The 20,509-nt window shown below is 40.9% G+C and overlaps 1 protein-coding gene across 2 annotated transcripts; it reads right to left on the bottom strand.

Moving 5' to 3' along the window:
* Nucleotides 1-802: 802 nt before the first annotated feature.
* plekhm2 (pleckstrin homology and RUN domain containing M2) lies at nt 803-20,303 on the bottom strand. 2 transcript variants are annotated; one of them, XM_085443595.1, is made up of 20 exons: nt 19,734-20,303; nt 17,933-18,039; nt 16,986-17,095; nt 16,798-16,897; nt 16,572-16,659; nt 16,303-16,477; nt 15,495-15,554; nt 8,991-9,264; nt 8,124-8,909; nt 7,971-8,040; nt 7,532-7,622; nt 6,944-7,008; nt 6,519-6,607; nt 6,029-6,161; nt 5,424-5,614; nt 5,077-5,142; nt 4,800-4,959; nt 4,437-4,616; nt 3,731-3,847; nt 803-3,611 (listed from the first exon to the last, which is right to left on the bottom strand). In XM_085443595.1, the coding sequence occupies exons 1-20, from the start codon at nt 19,791-19,793 to the stop codon at nt 3,474-3,476; spliced, it is 3,060 nt and encodes a 1,019-aa protein (XP_085299721.1). In that variant the 5' UTR covers nt 19,794-20,303; the 3' UTR covers nt 803-3,473. The 2 variants fall into 2 exon arrangements, with proteins under 2 accessions (XP_085299721.1, XP_085299722.1); XM_085443596.1 differs by lacking the exon at nt 15,495-15,554.
* Nucleotides 20,304-20,509: the final 206 nt, after the last annotated feature.

Raw genomic sequence — 20,509 nt, 5'->3', positions numbered from 1 at the left:
GTGTGACATTTGGTCAGAAAACATTTGCACACTTTGATTTAAAACACAGAAGAAGTGACTGAAGTAGTGTTTACTTTTTAAGGGATTAGTATTGTATCTTATTCACTTATTCATTTTGTTTTATTTGTTCTTTTTAAATGTGTGTAAAGTACAGAAAATTACAAATGAATATTTAAGCTCTACATAGCATTGTTATCACTTTGACCTTCAGCTCAATCTACTGGGCTTGAAGAAAAGGTCAGAGGTCAAATGTAACATGATATTTTAAATCTTTACATGGTACTTTCTTTAAGTTGACAATACACAACACACTTTTAAGAATCATAGTTGCTAAGTCAATTTTCAACCAATAAGTTATTGAGTGGACTTTGAAGGGGAAGTATGCCAAATTTGAATAGATTGCTAACATGAGCCCACTCTACACCCCTACTAGGTCTCAACAGAACTCATTCAAGACTTCATTCAAAACATAATCTCCTTTGTAGAGGTAATACAAATCACCAAGCAGCATGTCATAGGCACTACAAAAACAAACTATTAATTGAGCAAACATACACAAGAAATGTATCTAAAGCAATCACAGACAATGGGAACACATTTTGTGTTACACTTCCTAAAAGCATAGTGACCTAAGATGCCCTCTTACCCGTGAATATTCTGTTCCTGCGCTAACACAACTGCCCTCATGACTCCACTGTATTGCACCATATTTCACTGGCGTGACCTGTGACAAAAAGGCAGCTGTTAAAAAACACAAACAGGCATACTAAAAGCAGAGGACATGACACCACAGGAGACGGGGTTCGGTTACAGTTCACAAAGATTTATTTGTACATTCGTTACATTAAATGAACAGTATAAAACCTTCAGGACATGCACTTCTCCAAGTGGGAGTTCAGGGACTGTTATGTTTGATTAGTGCTTCATGTACATTTTAATAAAAATGCTAAACACAATAAAAATATTACATGCAGTAAACAAAAATCAAAAGGCGCTTTTGCATAATGCATTACTTAAAAGATGTCTTCCATCATTGGCCAGCAATGTCTCACCTGCAAAAACACTGCTTAAAAGGACTAACTTTGACTTTCTCGTTATATACAATTCATATTCTCCAACTCTTAAACACATTCATTATTAATCATCCGACAAACATTTCAAGTAAGTCCAAATATTGCAATGCTTCTTTCCCACTGTGGGAGACGAATTTAACTGCACTGCCAACCAACCCTATTTTGGAACCCATTAAAATATAAAAGGATTTCTCCAGAAAACCTTTTCCAACAGTTGACATCACTCTGCAGCCGTCCATGTGTGCAAAATCACTTCTTAATGCACCGAGCACAAGGGAGGAACCAAAAGGAAAGCAGAAAATTTAAAAAGGACTGCTGCAAAGCAGAAAAAAATTAAATAATATTAATAATAATAATAATAGTAATAAAATGCTCAAAAAAGAAGAAGCAACTGGTGAGTGTTCTGATGTGAAGTACCCTTTTCACCTGAGATTAGATTTCTTTATAAAATAAAATAAAATAAAAATTATATATATGAATAAATAAAAGCAGAAGGTGAAAGAGAACATGGGGCACTTAGAAGAGCTTAAAATACAAATCAATGCGGACATGAGAGCAACACAGTGACATGTGTATAGGGCTTGGGTAACATTTCCATACATATTCAACAGTAAGTAGTGGTAAGACGTATATGACCCACAGACCTACATCGAGCACAAGCATTGACATTTCTCCCAGAATGAAAACGTTGATTGTTTTAGACCCTGTGAAATTATAAAGTGTAAGGCATTGCTGAAAGAAAAAAAAACAAACCTGATGCTTAAATTTAATAATTTGGCAATTTAATTCAGTTCTGCTAAAAAAGGCAACATTGTCATCGCAAAGAAAACCTCATATTTATCTCAGCCTTCCAGAAAGAGCAGTCACACGGCACATGCAGCAGCACTTTAACCCTCTAATCAGGCTCAATACTAAAGACAAACATGCATTATTCATGTCTCCGGACAATCATTTCTATGCCAAGTAAGGAGGCTTTTTTTTTTCTAAATTTGTCCTGTAATTATGTATTCTTGCCAGATTAAGGCTTTACCATTAGCTAATGTAACAGGCTATTATTTAAAAGGCTCTAGACTGTAAAATTTTGAAGGATTTTAAACCTCAAACATGGTCCTACTTTGGGACTAGTGCAGAGGACGCAGGCATGTTATAATCTAGATGTGTGGCCAGAACTTACAGTACAGCATAAACTACGGGTGCAAAATAAAAATGAGAAGTCAAAACATTCTTTAGCTCTCAGTTATTAAACAACTCCTTACCCAAACCTTAAATCCTCCATTACAAAACAAAAACAAACCTCCAAACTGGATAATTTGGTAACAACTGTTCCCATTTTCTCTAAAAAGGAAATAAAATAAAACATGGCATGTTAATGCAATTCCACAACCAGTACCGCTTAAAAAACTGGGAAAAAAAGTGCAAGTCAGCATGGAAACCTCCATCTCTGCAGAGTGGAGAAAAGGCAAGTTTGTTGTATTTCCTGAAAGAAGTTATTTTCATCTGAATGAAAATGTTAAAACTGATAAAGTGAGAACTCGGACAGATGCTGCAGCCATGAGCATGTTATGTAACAGTGCAAGCTTTAAGTATTCGGATATCCTCATTCTCTCCCGATGATGTGCTGTGTGTATGTGACAATACTTCAGAGTAACTACTTACTGACAAACCGAAATTTAATCCCAAACGTACACAACAAATATGTAACCGTCAGTGAATATGCAATGATACTGTGCAGTGCTGTATGTTTGCACTGATGATACGCCACCATTATGGTTCAGAAGCACGTTTTCTAAGTGTTAATAAGCAACAAGTGACTTTTTCTTAACACGGGTGTGTGAGCTGTGCAGAAAGTTCCGGCTATGGAGTGTCAACTTTTTACTAAACCAACAACCAACCATTTCCTGTTTCATTAATGGCTTTGTATATGTGCGTGCATAAAACTCTCATGTTACAGAGAAGCTTCTGGTAATTGTTCTGTGTCTCCATCAAGCTTCTCCAATCTGCTAAATAATGTAATTATCATTTTCTATCTATATCTCAATTGTCAAATCATGTGACAGCAAATGTCTTTGATTTGGCATGACTCAGTCTACACTGCTCCCATGTGTGAGGAATACCAAGATAGTGAGTTATAATGCTGTTTTATCAGGCTACTATAAGACTCTGCAGTCTTGCATCATTGCAATGTGATGTGCATCACGCAGTGCTTCTACAACAGGAAGTTTCTCTGATTACATTTAAGAATCAGAGGTTCATCACAAGCCACATCACATCTCGTTGGTTTATAAGTCTTTTAGTTTATGACTACGCAGTGGCACAAACTGTTACACCCCATCCTGTCAAACTATCAGACTCAGTGGCTGCAAACACACGCAAATGTATAGATATTCACGTGCGTGTCTGTCAGCACCACGGTTCACGCTGGGCTCTGCCTCGAGCCAGACTGTCGGCTCTCTGCCAGGCGCTCTTCATCAGCTCGAGTGCCTCGCCGCAGCGTTTCTGCACCAATGGATCAGAAACGTCTCTGTGAGGAAGCTCAACCTGTGTGCGGAGAGGGTGCATGAGGGTTACATCCTGACAGTAGTTATCTTCACTGGCTGCACAGTTGCTCTATTTTTTCTTAAACACACAACAATTGACAGACTAAGCGATGTTGTTACCTGAAAAATGGCCTTCCATGCGTCGTCCAAAGCCTGCAGCAATCGATCTCTTTCTCCACAGCCGCTGAAGTACAAAACCCAGGGCGGGAGGAACTGTGCCCGATCAGCTGCAAACTCCTACCAACAAATTGGAGAATAACAGTGATGCTTATTATAGTGTTAAAAAAGTGTTAAAGCAGTGAAATGTAATTTATGCAATGTACATGGGGCAGCCGTGACAGTAAGTCATCTACTAAGTGCAAGGTTGGTGGTTCGATCCCTGGCTCCTCCAGTCTGCATGCAAAAGTGTCCTTGGACAAGATACTGAACCCTGAAGCGTGTTCATAGAAAGCACTCAGGCAAAAAAAAACTGCTTGTATGAATTTATGTGTGTTATACAAAGTGTTTTTAGAGCTTGAGAAGAAAACAGCTGTAGAAGAATGAGTCTATTTACCATTTGAGAGAAAATGAGGTAACCCCTCAAACTGAAATCTGATGGCACATTCTGTAAACTTTAGTTCCACCAGATCAGCAGTGCAACAGTTCTTGACTACCTCGAAGGCAACGGCTGTAATCGGCTCAAGCATGAGTTTTATCAACATTCATTAAATTATGATACAATTTCCAGTGGTTCCAGCAGTGCTGTACAATTTCCAGTATAGGACAGAGATTACACTGGTAAGCCATGTTAGCAAAACTAACACCAGCTTTAGAAATGGTCACTCACAATAACACAGTACGCCATGTCTGCCTCCAGGCTGACAGCGATGACATCACAGATGTCAGCGCTGCCCAGTGAACGAAAGAAACTCGTCTGGCAGTCCTGATGGCAAGTCAGCAGCTTCTTGTCTGTCACCACGAGACAACATGGGATACACGGGGTGGGGGAGACACCCTGAGGAATGACCTGGAAGCAAGGTGGTTGTATGTCATTTTAATATGGCCGATACATAGAAGGAAAATAATGCACTTCCTCTTTTAATATCTAAAATAGACCATAACCATTGCTCTTTAAAGAGTTTTTTTTATGGTTGGGTGAACCTCATGAGCACTAATGAACAGGCTGTGTTTACTATCTTTCTCTTCTCACCCCTTTAGACACAGACTGGCAGAGTAACTGCATCCATTCAGCCATGTCCTGCTCGTTGTTTGCACTGAGCACCAGCGGAGGGCGCTCTGTCAGGATGACTTGGAAAGCATGTGGACGTTCTGTGTTGTTTGAGCGACGGCAGCCTCCACAGTGCTCTCCTCTTTTGAAGTGAGAGAAGTGAGAGAATACAAACGACATGAGAAAAATATACCAGTGAACTTCAGTGTCTTTGGACATTTGCTTCATGGATTTTGAAGAATCTGCATATGAAGCCTACCCCATGGTGACTGAGAGCAAGGGGGTCACATCTGTTCTTTCTGCATACAGGTACAGAATCCCATTACTGCATGACAAGAGAGCATAGTTACATTCAACTTAACAAAAGACACATTAAACACATACAGTTCACTATGACTGCTAAAGTGAATAGAAGGAAGTGAGGTGTATGGTAAATGTAATCTACACTTTTTGCACATAGTACTCATAAAAGTATGTCAGTGGTGTTAATGCTTATCAGTGGTTTATTTGCTTTTTCAAGGAAAGAGACCTCAGAAAACTGATAACACACAATGCTTGAGGGTTAATGTTTGATATTAAAATAAGGAGACAACAACCTGCTCGTACCTGAGAACGAGGTAGCAGTTCTTCCACTGCTCTTTACCCAGGTATGTAGTTCCAGACCGATACTGCAGAGACCCTTCTTTTGTGCTGGAAAATCCTCCAAGATTTGGTGGACCACCTTGGGGAGATAAAGTCATGTCCATAGGATCCTCCCAGTGAACCAGTGAATACAGTTTAATAGACACTTCAGATACCTGGGAACACAGGTAAGGATCAGTTAGCCACCTCTTTTAAAGTCTGCCAAGAAATATGAAAGCAATAAAGCAGGGACTCTCAATTATTCTACAACCCTACGAAGAAAAACAATCATGAAGATGTTTTTGATCTTCTACTGTGATTAATGGGTTTATGAGATGTGCAAGTCACTGCATTTTGTTTTTATTTACATTTTACACAGTGCCCCAACTGAAACTGGGGTTATGATATTTGATGTTAGGGATGCTAAGCTGTTTTGAAGGAAAGTGGTTATTTTAGTATAAATATGTACTCTAGAGGATGAAATATGTACATATATGTACTCCTACCTGAACAGGTGGACCATGAAGTTCTTTTTTATACATCAGTAATGATTGAAATGAATGTGATCATCGTGTTTAAAGTTACTTTACCTCGGAGTGAGACTCCTGGGAGACAAATTTGGTGAGCGCCAGTTTTTCCATGGTGGCGTCTGTCAGAACTGAGGGGTACGGAGGCTCTCGACATCCTTTTACCATAGCTGACTTGAGACTAGTCAGGAACCAACTAAAAGTCAAGAAGAAATTGACTTGAGGTCAGAAGGAGGCGGGACTGACAACCATTTGGTGGTGTAACCTTCGTGCTTCTATAAAGTCAGTATCTCTCCGGCTCACATCCTTACAGTTGGATGGAAATACTTATTTAGCCTCCTGCTTTGGACATAAAATTAACTTAAGTCACAGAAGAGTCTTCATTTCAGTGCAGATTATTTGATTTCTGACATGTAAGCCCATACATGCATGCAAATATGAAAGGAGAGACTGCGCAGGCATGCTGCAAAGACATAATTATGTCAGATTATGTCAATACTGTACATGTCAGACACTGCGTGGAGCTAAACTGGTAAAAACAAATATGAGGCACCTTGTCAGCGAGGTGTCAGCTGTGTCCAACAGGAATTTTCTTCGTCTGTTGGTGCAAACCAGAGTTACTGTCTGCTGGTCGAGGCCCACCTAAATGAAAACGACATCATGACATCATCAGAAACAAAACTGTCATGTTTGGCTTCACAACTCAGAGCATGTAGTCTGTATGCGATGTACCCTAAACCTAACCCGCCCTGGGGCGCCTCAGTGCGCCCCAGGCTGGCTGTGGCTACAATGTAGCTTGTCATCACCAGTGTGTGAACGTGTGTGTGAATGGGTGGATGACTGAATGTGTAAAGCGCTTTGGGGTCCTTAGGGACTAGAAAAGCGCTTTACAAATACAGGCCATTTACCAATATAATATGATGAGGTAACTGCGTGCTGCGTAATAGAAACATGCAACTTCTGTAATTAAGAGCTTACTGATATGTAGTCCAGCTCGTTATAAGAAACAGCATCTTCTACTGTGTAGGGCTTCTCTGCTGCACCTGCGGAGGAATACGAGACATGCAGAAATGTTAATCTCATGTGTAAACATTATGTGCAGCCCAAATACAGGCACTGCTATCCTACTACAGCACATTAAGCTGATGTAGTACTCTAAATTATATAAATATGTCAAGATCTTATTGCAGCTTAGATTCTTTTATTTTATTTATATAGTTTTGTATGTAAATCTTCTATTTCTTCTGTGTTTCTCATTTGCTGATATTTCTAATCTTTTCTATTGTTTTCAAATGATTGTGCATCCTATTTATATTATTTATGTGTTCATTTTTTCTCTTTGGCATCTTTTATGGACAGTAAAGGAAGATTTTGAATGTTCAGGGAAATATGTGTCTTTACTGAGTAACGACAATAAAACTTGAAATTGTGAAACTTGGACACCACTGTTCCCACAACTGTTAAATATATACTTTAAATATATATTGTGGGAACAAATGCCATTATTATTAATTCCCAGTTTAAGTTTTGGACTCGTTCATCCCTTATTACAGACAAGACTTTCACCCTTTCTAAGCAGGTAGATGTAACAGTCAGTCAGCAGCAGATAAAGAGGCTGCAGGTCCCCCTCCATGTGACCTGTGCTCATCCTCACCATCTGAAAACGCAAAGAAAAAGCTGAGACAAGTGTTGGAAACTGTCTGCTGTAAAGCAGCCTACGACATGATGTCGATGTTAGATAAATGACATAATCCACACAGGACTTTTAGAGGGATGCAGTTCATCAGCAGCTTCATTACATTTGTTGATTATCAATGTTACTTAACTCTGTTACATGATGATTTTTGAAGAAATTGGAATCAATTTAGGTTTTTGTTTACAGGGTTGGTGTAAAGTGTGAAACATAACCTGTATCCACTTCTCTGATGTCAAAACCAGCAGGTGCAACAACACTAAAACCACCATCCCTTAAAGACAATAAAAAAAACTCTCTCTCAGTCTTTACCTTGAAGAGCTGCTCCTCATTTTCTCTGAACACATGAATCATAAGCAGCAGCAAGTGATTGTTGTCCACCCTGAAATTTGAATGACGAACACTATTAAACAAACATTAAACAACGATATAACAACAAACAGCTCATTTTGTTCAGCTGCTTACTTAAACTCTGCAGGATGAGAACTTTCAGAGGGACTAAGCTTCTCCTCTTGTAATACTTGTTTTGTTTCTTCAGCTTTAAAAGTCTCTTTGTCTGTTTGTGCGTCTTCCTCCTCCTTCATGACGGGTTCTTGTCCTGCAATCGCTTCTGCTTCTCTTTCATCTTCAAGGCCACCTGAAAAAGTTTGTGACTGGCTAAGCTCTGTAGAGTCATGGTGGCTACCACGCGTGGGAGCAGAGTCTGGACTGTTGGGGGTAAAGCAGCAAACGTCTGCAGGAACAGGAGAGGTCGGCAGGAAGCCGGGGCTTTTGGCCAGAGGGGAGCAAGAGGTCTCTCCTGGGGCCGGATCAGGTGGTTTACCCCCTGAATCCTTACGAAAGGGCTGCTGTGCAGGAGGCTCGGAGCTCCGATAAGAGCATTTGCTATTTTTGTCCTCCTCTGGATGTTCCCAGGTGTCCTCTCGATCCAGAGTCCCATTGAGCTGGTCAATGACGTCACACAGCGGTTGGCCCAAGCTGTCCATGGAGGTGTCTGCCATCTCTGGGAGTCGCAGGCCTGTTCCATCATCACGTCCTTCATCCAGAACCTCTGATCCAAGCCGGCTTCTCCTCAACTCTCCTTCATCATACAGCTTCACTATAGAGCAGTTAACTAAATCAGCATCTACTGAAGTGATGCTACTTTCCATTTCCACTTGTTCAGAGGAGATGGAGTTATGGGTGCTGCTGATGGAATCTGTAAAGCTCTTTCCACGTCTCTTCTTTGTTGGTTTCCTTCGTTTTGCCATCCTGGAACAACAGAGGCGTTAGCGCTTGTTCAAAACACCAGAAATATGTGCATGCCAGTAACGGAAGCTGTATCTACCCTACCTAATAACCTCAAGCTCATTGCTGTTGATCTCCGTGTCATCCCCTGTGGTGGTGCTACTGTGGCGGCTAGGCACATGAACTGGTGTGACGTCAGCTGAGGTATTGGTGTCAGAGTCCTCGTTGAACGGGTTGTGTCTGAATGTGGGACTGTGAGGAGACACAGGCGGTAGCTTCACCCTCACAGTGGTAGAAAGCACCACAGTGTCGCTTATGACCGTCTGTGGATCAGAGCCACTGGATCGTGGGCAGCTTGCCTGGTCAGTCAGGTCACCCTCTACCATGAAAAGGCACAGAGATTCAATTATTTCATGCAAAAGCAGCAGCAGTTACTACATTTACATTGACACCATTGTAGAAATACACAGAATTTTTTCGTTTGCACCGTCCTGTTGGTTTGGTAGCAAATACTACAAAGAAGTAATGTGAAGGAGAATTCTTTCTATTCATGCATTTTTATCAGAATGTGAGAAGTGACCAACAAAACAGCGCCACAAAAAAGTGCGTGTATTCCTTCACCTGTGTAGCACAACAAATGTTAGAGACTGCAGAGTTCTTGGTAGGCCTTTGGCAGAGTCAAAAAAAGCACAAAATGCAACAAGTAAGAGCTCAGTTAGGCACACAGGCAGAGGTTTTCTTTTCACAGGCACAGACCTAGGTCAAGCTTTATCACTGTAGCTGGCAGAGTTAGATGATACATGGATATGTCTGAATAATTTAGAGGAATCAGTATTTGACATTAGGGTTATTAATAATGACTGTTGTGTTTTTGTACAAGCTGCATTTGACAATTATATTCTCATCAAAGCTTCAGAAAATGGAATAAGCATGCTTTGTCAAGAATATAGAGAGCCATTGGCAGCTAGGATGGCTCTGCAAAAGGAGAATAGCATTTGTTATCCAACAGCATCCTGCTTTTTCTAAAAGGTGGATATCTGGAATTGAGGTATTAAGAACTAGAACATCTGTGCATGACAGAAACCTGGAGTATCTCAGCCCTGATGTCAGCAAATAGGACTACAGCTTAAAGAGTTAGACGACTTTGAAGATTTCTCCAAACAAACGATGTTCGGACCAATAATTTTTTGTCCGTGGAATGAACTGTGACAAATTTCACATTTGGAGATTGCGTGTGCATGCGGGAGCTTAATGTATACACATGTGGTAAAATATAGTAAAAGCTCATTTGAACTCTGCGACCAAGAACGATCATCACCTTACACTACAGCTTAGCTGAACCTAGGCCAGTGCAACGCATGACACAGGACAACATTACACAAAATGGTATGCCAGACAGACAGACACACAGTGTACCAGAGACAGACTCAATGAGGTGAGTTACAGCTACTTCAGGAGCATCTCTTGCTGTGGTAAATAATAAGGCATAGTGAGCACAGGGACCATTCTCCCAACAAGTAACACATGCACAACATGACGGAAGCAAATACAAATGAGGGCAAAATTATTAGTCCAACTATGACATTTAAGATAAGATAAGATAAGATAACCTTTATTAGTCCCACACGTGGGACTAATAATTTAAAGCTTATGTCAAAAATGTCCTTTTTTTTAAACAGAGCAAGGAATTTTTCAACACATTTCTAAACATACTAGTTTTTTTTTAGAAACCATAGATAAGTTCAATTTGCACACAATAACATTATTATTTCAGGGGGAAAAAAATCCAGGATCAATATTATTAGCCTCCTGAAAAACTGACCTTTTTACTGAGCCATAGCACAAACTACTTTAACTTTGTGATAGTCAAAGTAAAATCAAGTTAAAGCTGAGGGTTATCTTCCAGTTTACACAGTATAAAAACTTCAGCGAGGGTTTGAGCTGTCACTTGAGAAATCATCATGCCAAAAACACAAAAAAATCTGTTAGACTCAAGAAAAACAATTGTTGACGCTCACAAACCAGGAGATGGATATACAAAGCATTTCTAAAGTGTTATGAACTGGAGTGAGAACTATCATCAAGAAATTCAAAGAGAGCGACACAGCACAGAACAAACCTGGCTGAGGTAGCAAGGGAACAATTTCAAAGACCGAGTCGGGAATTGTACTCTCAAAGAAGACGATCACTAGAACCTTGCACAGGAATGGACTGTGAGGTTGTAGACCAAGAAAAACTTATGTGCAGTGAAACACAGTGGTGGGAGTATGAGGAAGTAGGTATGCTTCAGTGTTTCTGGTACTGCGAATCTCATCAAGGTGAAAGGAATCCTAAAGAAAGAAGGATATGTGAAGATTTTCAAAGAAACCCTCAAGCAGGCCGCAGCAAAACTGGGTCTGACACCATTAATCCAAACATAAGTCGCTCCTGGAGATGAACTACCTCCAGTTAACCAAAGTGAATGTTACTGATTGGCCTGTACAAAGCCTGACTTGAGTCCTCAAAAACTGTGGGATGAACTGAAGATTGAGATCCATGCCAGAAGACCATCGAATCTGGAGGAGCTTGAGAGAATCGCAAAAGAAAAATGAACTGGGATTGCTCAGCAGACGTGAAACAAACTCCTGCAGGCTGTTATCCAGCAAAAAAGATACACAACTGACTTTTAGCATCAGGAGAGCTAATAACTGTGACCCTGGTAGTTTTTGTGAAATAATTTTGTTCTCTGTGTAAAATAATGAAAGCATCTAAAATAAAACAAGGATGTTTGGAAAAGCTGCATTAAAACAAATCTTTGGCCTGTTTAACAGCACTCGGAAAATAATTTTAAAAACAAAAATGTTCATAGTGGGGCTTATAATTTTGTACTCATTTATAACCCACCCAACACCGAGTTCCCAGGTGAAACAAACTTACTAGTCAATGTTTATGATGACCTTCCTGTAAAATAAGCCTCTCTTCTAACTGAATTAATATGATTATTTAATAAAGCTTTACTAAAGTCTTTCAGCTGGAAGTACCTATGTCCTATGCGTGTGTTTATTAAATGCTACCTTTTCTATGAGGTTCACTTTTGTAATTATTAGGGGTGCAACAATACTCGTATCGATATTGAACCGTTCGATACAGTGCTTTCGGTTCGGTACGCATATGTATCGAACAATACAAAATAAATTTTTAATTTATTTTATCAACTTTCCTGCTGACGATGCTGTCTGTGTTGAGCGCTCAGTGGATCTGCGCTCGACAGTGCAGCCTAGGCTGAGTAGTCGAACGCAGATTCACTGAGCGCAGGGCAAGCTAGCGAGACAGAAGTTAAGCTCTCCTTGCAACATGGCAAATTGAACCTCCCCCACCCTCATTCAGATCTGGCGTTTGGAACTATTTTGGTTTTCATGTGACGTATGACCCTGAAGGTAAGCGGGTCATGGACTAAAGTAAAACAGTATGTTGGATGTGCCACGCAATGCTCAATTACATGGATGGGACCTAGTGTGTTAGTGCAGTTAGCTCATTAACGTGTTGGCCGTCCAGCCCCATGCACAGGCGATCCGTGGTAGCTCGTTAACGGAGATTTGCCGTGTTGTGGCGTTAACATCATTTCAACGAGATTTACGCTGACAGCACTAGTGGGAACACAACAAATATGACTGCACATTTACGCCGACATCATCCTAGTGCAAAGACAAGCGGAAGCAGACAAAAACAACAAGCATGCTACTAACTTTAGCCGAGTCATTTAGACAGCCGTTAGCACATGATTCTCCTTATGGGGACCTGATATGTTTAATATGCTGCTGAGAATATAGCCCAGAAGAAGCGGATAGTATAGCTTTTATTTTGGAAAGAGCCATTTCTCTGTAATAAACTCTCTTTTCCAAAGATGAGTGATTTCTCAATCAGATACAGGGCTCGCAAAATCGCCTGCTCGATGTCCTGGGGCTAGCGATTTTTCCAGTCGGGCTACCAAAATCTATCTCTGCCCTGCCCGTCGGGCTATCGTAGGAAGGCAAAAATATATGTCAATGCTTTTGCATTCTTTCGGAAATGTAGCTGGGTAATTATGTCATTGGCATCGGTGAGCCACTGTCAATATGTGACATATTGAAGTCGCGTTTGAATTTGCGCTTGTTTTTTGCTTTCACTTGTTTCACTTTGCAATCGTGCGAACTGTGTATAGAGAGCGACAGCACTGATTGGTGAGTGATGATAATTACAAGTGAAATCTCCTGCAGCAAGCTTAAACATGTGAGAGGTTGATCGCGCAGAGAATCGCTGAGCGTTATGTGAGTGCCTGTGTAAAAGCAGCAGGATATATATTGTAGCGGGTCAGGGCTGTTCCGGGTTCTGTTTGTACAGTTATGTTTTGTTTATGTTGCCAACAACTCTGAATTATGCCACATTCAGAAGTTTGCAGACGACACAGCCATCATGGGGTGTATCTGGGATGATCAGGAAGAGGAGTACAGAAGTCTGGTGAGGAACTTTGTCGCATGGAGTCACACAAACCACCTGCAACTCAACACCTCAAAGACTAAGGAACTGGTTGTGGACTTCGGGAGGTCTAGAGCAGGTCCACTGCCGGTTCAGATAGAGGGGGAGGAGGTGGAGGTGGTCAACAAGTACAAGTACCTCGGGCTGTGGGTGGACAATAAACTGGACTGGTCATGCAACACAGAGCACCTGTATAAAAAAGCCCAAAGCCGACTGTACTTCCTCAGGAGGCTGAGGTCTTTTAACATCTGCAGGAAGCTCCTGAGGATGTTTTACCAGTCGGTGGTTGCTGGAGTACTTTTCTATGCTGTGGTGTGCTGGGGGAGCAGCACAGCAAAGAAGGACTCATCCAGGCTGGAGAAACTGATCAGGAAGGCTAGCTCTGTGGTCGGCATGAAGCTGGACACTCTGGTGACAGTGGCAGAGAAAAGGACATTAAAGAAACTGATGGACATTATGGACAATGCCAGGCATCCTCTGCACACGGCCATTAACAACCAGAAGAGTCTGTTCAGTGACAGGTTGCTTCTCCCAAAGACAAGAACTAACAGACTTAAAAACTCCTTTGTCCCACACGCCATCAGACTGTTTAACTCCTCTCTGGAGGGGAGAGGGAGGGGAAACAGGAGGACAAAGGAGGGGGGAACAACTAAGCTGTAGTGCCTCTGCACCTCACTGTACAATACCTTGTGCAATACTTTTTGTAAATAGTCAACGGTGCAATAGACTCAATACTTGAAATGTGCAATTCACTTGTATTTTTATTTTTATTCCTATTTATTCTATTTATCCCCTTCGTATATTTTATTTATATTGTCTCTGTATTTATATATATGTGTGTGTGTATAACTCTGTAACTTCTGTCGGTGCTGTGCTTTTTTGGAAATCGAATTTCCCAGAGGAACCCACCCGAGGGATTAATAAAGTTCTATCTAATCTAATCTAATCTAGTGACGGGTGACGCCCTCTCGCTGCGACGGTGTGTCCTTCCGGGGTCAGAGGGCGCCCTGTGTGTTGTTGTTGTTGCTGTTGCTGCGCTGCTGTGCTCCCTGGCTAGCTCACGGGAAGCAAGACCAAACGATACCTCCGTCTCCTCGTTGTCTGAGCTCGCCACATTGGTGTCAGAAGTGGGATGATGGTGGCGCCCCATGTTCTGACCCGAGTGACTTCCCCCCCCCTCGTGACCGGCCAGTGCGCCAAAAGAAGGCACCTGGACATTTGCAGGACTTTGTGTGGGGTAATGGGGTCGTTGGGGACGACTGACCCCTTAGGTGGGGGCTATGTAGCGGGTCAGGGCTGTCACAAGCGAAATAACCAGGGCTGCACATAAGTGGTCCGCAGGTGCGCATTCGCTGTCAAAATAAAAAACGGGCACAAGATAAGAAGTTGCAACGCGTGTTTGCATACATAAGATTTTCAGGAGGAGGACAGACATTTGTTTAGAACTCTTAAAGATGTCGAAGAAGCTCCTTTAAGCAATTACTGTGATGTTCCTCCACCTCCAAAGAAATGTCAGAAGGAGTCCGAACCACAAAAGAAGCACGTATTCTCGGAAAAGTAGTTGCAGGAGGTGAGCTGGCTTCAAACAAATGATGAACGCACAGAGATGTGGTGCGGAATGTGCCGTGAAAATTTAATAAATGACAAATTAAAAAGGCATTAACATTTTTTTGTATCGAAAAAATATCGAACCGTGACACCAAAGTATCAAACCGAACCGTGAATTTTGTGTATTGTTGTACCCCTAGTAATTATGGAAGAAAGCACTGTGCTTTTAAATTTGTATTAAATGTACACAATGCAATTTTAAATTCCCAGCTATGGGAGTAAATGTACATCACATTCATTCATAAAAAGTCAGTCATGTGTCACAAAACTTCAGATTGAAATTTGCCTACAATTCAACTGAAATCACCTACATAAAACTCAACCACTCTTACCCATTTCCCATTAAGTGTATTTCTGTGTCTTGAGATACAATATTTTACACCAGCTAGCAGTTTTTACTGGTAGAGTATCCAGCATGCTTTAAGCACAAACATGCCAGACAGTAGGAAGGAAAGGAAGGAAGGAGGCATGGTAGGGCAGGAGAGGGAGGGTTGACCAATGTCCCACCTTCCCAGTCTGCACTTGGCAATGACTGCAACACGGGGAAGATGTCACCAAAATCATAATCTAAAAAAAGGAGGGAATAACATTCAACATTAGAGAGAGGTGGAGTGGAGACAGGTGAGAGGAGACTTAGTCAATGTCACAGAAACAGTAAAACAACATGATATGTGGAACACAAAATAACAGAATCAATGCGGAAAACTAGACTAAAAAAAGGAGAACTGGCTTGGTGCTTTGTGGGGTGTGAATGGGAAATGCTTAGTGCTGCAATCACCCTGATGACAATATTCAATGACAAATGGCATCTGCACGCCAAGTCAGCTGATAAAATGCACTTTGATATCTGTGAGTAATAAAAGGCCAAGGTCAAACTAACTTCTGCTTTGACATGCCATTAGCCTGACATCACAGTATGAGCAAAAGCACATGAGTGTGTGATTGCACTGATGTGAACCCTGATTACATCATAAACCCCAAAATACAGCCTGCCATGCCTGCATGTCCTCTCAGCAGAAGAGCAGAATATAATGACACGAGAGCTAATTCCACACACTGCAGACACAGCAACACTTAAAACTAACACTACATATTTCTATTGGCTATTAAAAAAAATTCAATAAATAAAATAAACTGACTACTCAATCTTGACTTTAAGGGCTATTAAAGAATTAATAGCGTGTAAAGTTGCAAAGATTGCAAAACCAGTTAGTCTGTTTCTCTACTCTAAAACACACATAATCAAATCTGAAGAAAAGTAAGAAAAGCAGGAAATAAAAATTAGCTACGGATTAGCACATTAAGTACACCTTACCTTCACTAGAAGGAGCTATGGCACTATCATCCCACTCCAGGTTGGTGGAGGTGAGGGAGGTGAAGGAGTGCAGAGACAGGCTGTCTGAGCTGGGCAGTCTTTCCTCAAAGTCCAGCAGGTTCTGTGGTTTGTAGTATTCTGGCATGTAGGGGGCCACATCTAGATAGGGCACATCCTGAACCACCAAGACCCAACAAAAACATATAGTTATGCTGCAGTCATTTAAGAAATTTAGCTTGTATTGATATGGTAGTCAAGTATATGCTAACCAGCTCCAGATCGAAGCGAATGAACTCCAGGCCGGACACCAGTGTGAGAAAGAGCGTGAGGTGGTCGTGACTGCAGACCAGTGCGTTCCTACCCGTGAAGAATTTTTTTAAAAAACAAAAATTTGTGAGACGTGTTCACAAAAGACAATGTTTCAGTTTCAATATAACTGATTAGCAACATTTCATTTCCTTTAAGCCATCGGGATCAAACGACTAGATGACTTACTTGAAATAATACTTATGCAGCAGTGCTTGGTTCTCCTGAAAGAGCCGAAGATAGCTCTCTAAAGAGCTCTCGCTCAGTGCCAGGTATAGCCATGCACGACCTACAAACAACAAACATAATAGTTCAGTAATAATTTACTCTCCAAGTACTCCACATGTGTGTGTGCTGGTCTAAGAGAGATGCCTCACTTCGACCAAGGTTGGTTGCTATGTGCTGAAGCTCATCTATCTGCCGCACAGCCTCTCTTCTAGTGAAGTGAAGGACCAGCACCCAGTAGCCTGAAGAAATGTCTTGCAGCCTGCAGTGAAAAGTGTATATGTAAACTGAAACCAAAAGCATCCACAAGTTGTAACAGATATCATGGATGGACATAATTCTTGCAGAAAAACACAGAAAAAATACAACTGATACAAATGTTTGCTCTTTCAATCTATAGACTTTATACAAAAGATCTATTCAACATCTGGATCTGAAAACTGAAGCAGTGCAGAAGAGATTTTAAACAGCATTCTCCCTCATCAGCAGGGGGAGTCTCACACAGCTGCAAAAAGTCAGAGCGCATAGCAAAAGTGGACTGTTCGTCCATTGATTCATGGCCTCAGTAAACATTTTCTGGAAGAGTTTATGGTCTCAGTTTCTAGGTTCAGGTCTTATGGAAACAGAACATGATGTTTATTTTGTACAAGGCTATGCTTTAGGGCAGGACCATCTTGTTGTTGACAAATCGAACAAGCTGTCTCCACACTCATGGCCTTTGATCAATGATAAATGGGCTTTGATCAATGATCAATGGACTTTGATCGGTGGTTGTTTATCAACGGTTGTGACAATTTGCATATTAATGATCAAGACACTGACCTCACAGCTCATTGTTCATTCATTGGGCTGGTCTCAGTTACTGTACAAATGTTCTGTTTTTTAAGGTTGGGGAAACCTACAGTCAGCTGAGACTGAAAAAGTCATTTGGATGAGTGACGAAACCAACCTTTTGGGGTGTCTACACACTGACATGTAGCTTGAAAGGACTCAAATGGCAACAAGTAAAATGCTCAGCTTGATGGGAATTTTGCAAATCATGGTGTCATGGTAGCTTTTATGTACAGTGTGTGCAATCTGCTTCTAGTGACCATCTTACCCATATAGCAGAGCGTGGTCAAGGTGTTCACAGAGCCGTTGCAGTACCCGGTCGTGATTCCGAATAGCTGGAGTTTCATCCTCGCAGGCAGCAAAGTAACTCTGCAGCTGTGAAGAGACATCGTTGGTTTGTTTTGTTGTTCATTCACTCTAGACAAATAAAATAGCCACCAATAACCATGTAAAGGACCTCTTCCCATGACTGAATTTGTAAAACTGGTCATTCACTGTTATTTGTATTGCTTTAGTTTCACACAACGGCATCTTTGATTTCAAACTATCTGTTTGAAATCAAAGATGATGTTGTATGAAACTAAAGCAATATAATTGATGATGAAGTTAAAGTATATTTATGGATGCCATCAACACTGCATGAATAACATTTAGGACAAGGTCTCAAGAAAATTAATCATACAATACAACACACAGTTAACCAAGGAATTTAAGCCAAGTCAAGGACTTGCCAAGAAAGTTCGCCTTTCATGATTTACATTGACAGTCAAGGTAAGTTGGCTGCAGCACAGACTTCATAAAATATCTTTGACTCTGGGCTGGAGACTTCAGCTAGCTATAGGATATGCATGTATTTCTTGTTACCTATAATAGGGACAGGAGGTACTAAACAGGCTTTAGTTCATACATTGTTCACGTGATTGGTCTTCAATGTGATTAGTGATGAGCGGTGCCACTTCTATCCTTGTAGTGACTATTTCACTTCAAATCGCATGTGCTGGCACCGAGGACCAAATAGTGACAGGCAACACTGTTTCATTGTCCTGGACTGACCTGCAAAGCCCCTTGAACTTAATCCTGAACCTAATATAATGTATTAAAATACCAAAGCATGAACAAACTGTGTGCGCTTTGGGGTTTGAGGATTGCAACTCAAGAAAAAAACGATCATTTATTTCCTGTGACTTTATTCACATGACTAATGTTTGTCAGAGGTAAACACTGTACATTTGCCCACAAGCTTGAGGAATATCTGCTTACAAGCACTGTTACAGTCCTTTAGGTGTCAGTCCAATAAAACATATGAACATGGTAAATTACAGGGTAAAACCTGGTGAAACACAAATATTTGCTTGATGGAATAAACAAATATGGAACTTTTCTAATTCAAACACCCGATTATGGGACTGGTGATTTGGACTGGAAAATACAACACAGATAAATGAAAATGTCAAGGGGAAGAAGATTAAATATATAAATAACAGTAATAATATAAAACGATATAAAACAATAAATAAAATGACAAAAAATAAATCATTAAATAGAAAAACGTGGTTTTTGAAAACGAATGCAAAAGCTAACTGGGAGAGAAGAAGGAAGACGGTGCAATGCTGTCTGTCAGGTTATAGGAAATGTTCCACAACACCTAGCAGATCTGCACATGACTTCCAAAATGGCCCATTACTTACATTTAAAATCAAGAGCAAAGATCCACTGACCTCTTTTGCTACAAATGTGTCGGATTTATGGTTGCAGGTATGTTTATAACAGATGCCGCAGTAAACAAACACAGGGGCTTGGTGTCACTTTTGTTACCATAGCCAAAAAAGACACAAACTTCTACTTAACTGAGAGCTGGAGCCATAAAACATTATATGAAACATCTACTGCGCTATTTTCTCTTTATCAGTAGGGGCAAGGCCCTCCTGTGTCCTCCTGACTTGAAAGTTGCCCTCTTTAGCAGACAAAAGATGACCTAATGTTGGCTATAGTGATTCAAACGTGTGAAAAATCTTAACGCGAAAATGTCTGGCAGTATTTTAGCGGTAACCAACCCCAGCAGCGCTTACCTTCTTAACAGAAAATGAGATATTTTCCAATATACGATCCTTTACTTTCAGTTGATCCATCACTGGTCTGTTGGCAGCTTTCAGCAGGCAGTCAGCTGACTCAAAGCACTTGTTTTGCTAAAGCTAACGCCGCCTGCAGTAGCTTGCTAACATTATCCTGCCCACCAACACAACTGGTTTCCAAACTAGCAATATAGGACTAATGTCAGTGTTAGCGACCGACACTAGCTCGGGACTATAGTGCTAACGCCAAAAAAACAGCGAAGCGGTGTAACCTCAGTCACTGAACAGCCCGGTTAAACCTAGTGCAGTTACCCTATGGCTGTGCATTAGCTTTAGCCACTCGACTTTTTTTTTCTAGGGGCTTGCGATAGCTAACAAGTTTTAAAGTTAACCCACATTTTACTGTTAGTAGAACTGATTTTTCTCACACTCTGCGTTTTATTACTTTGACTGCCACTTGTGAACTACGCCTACTTTAAGTCACCTCTTTGTGCTTATTTCCGTAGTTAATTAATCAATGTAACGCATGCTAAGGTTACTTTCATGCTATCGTCTTCTGAGTGACAACTGAACTCACGCCGTCAGTGAGTTACGTCAATGACGTCATCCGGTTTGTTAATCGCAGACTGAAGGACCTTAAATTTTCGCAAATTTAAAGATTTTATGCTCAGAATTGTGCCAAAACCCAATATCAATGTAAATTAGTGTGTGATTGAATTAATCTGAATGAAGTGATGAATTCGGCACAAGACTCCACTGTTTTAACTTAGTCA

This window comes from Copadichromis virginalis, linkage group LG20, assembly GCF_057382275.1.
Source record: "Copadichromis virginalis isolate Kocher_CV1m ecotype Utaka linkage group LG20, C_Virginalis_male_GT1.1, whole genome shotgun sequence".
Classification (NCBI taxonomy): domain Eukaryota; kingdom Metazoa; phylum Chordata; class Actinopteri; order Cichliformes; family Cichlidae; genus Copadichromis; species Copadichromis virginalis.
Note: the sequence above shows the minus strand (reverse complement) of the source record. Positions and strands in the feature narration are given on the sequence as shown.

Coding starts and splice junctions, on each gene's coding strand:
- plekhm2 (XM_085443595.1), bottom strand. CDS start 19,793: ATGGATCAACTGAAAGTAAAGGATCGTATATTGGAAAATATCTCATTT. Junction 7,623..7,970: donor ATGAGGAGCAGCTCTTCAAG/GTAAAGACTGAG, acceptor TTGCGTTTTCAG/ATGGTGAGGATGAGCACAGG. Junction 6,162..6,518: donor GCTGACACCTCGCTGACAAG/GTGCCTCATATT, acceptor CTTGACTTTTAG/TTGGTTCCTGACTAGTCTCA.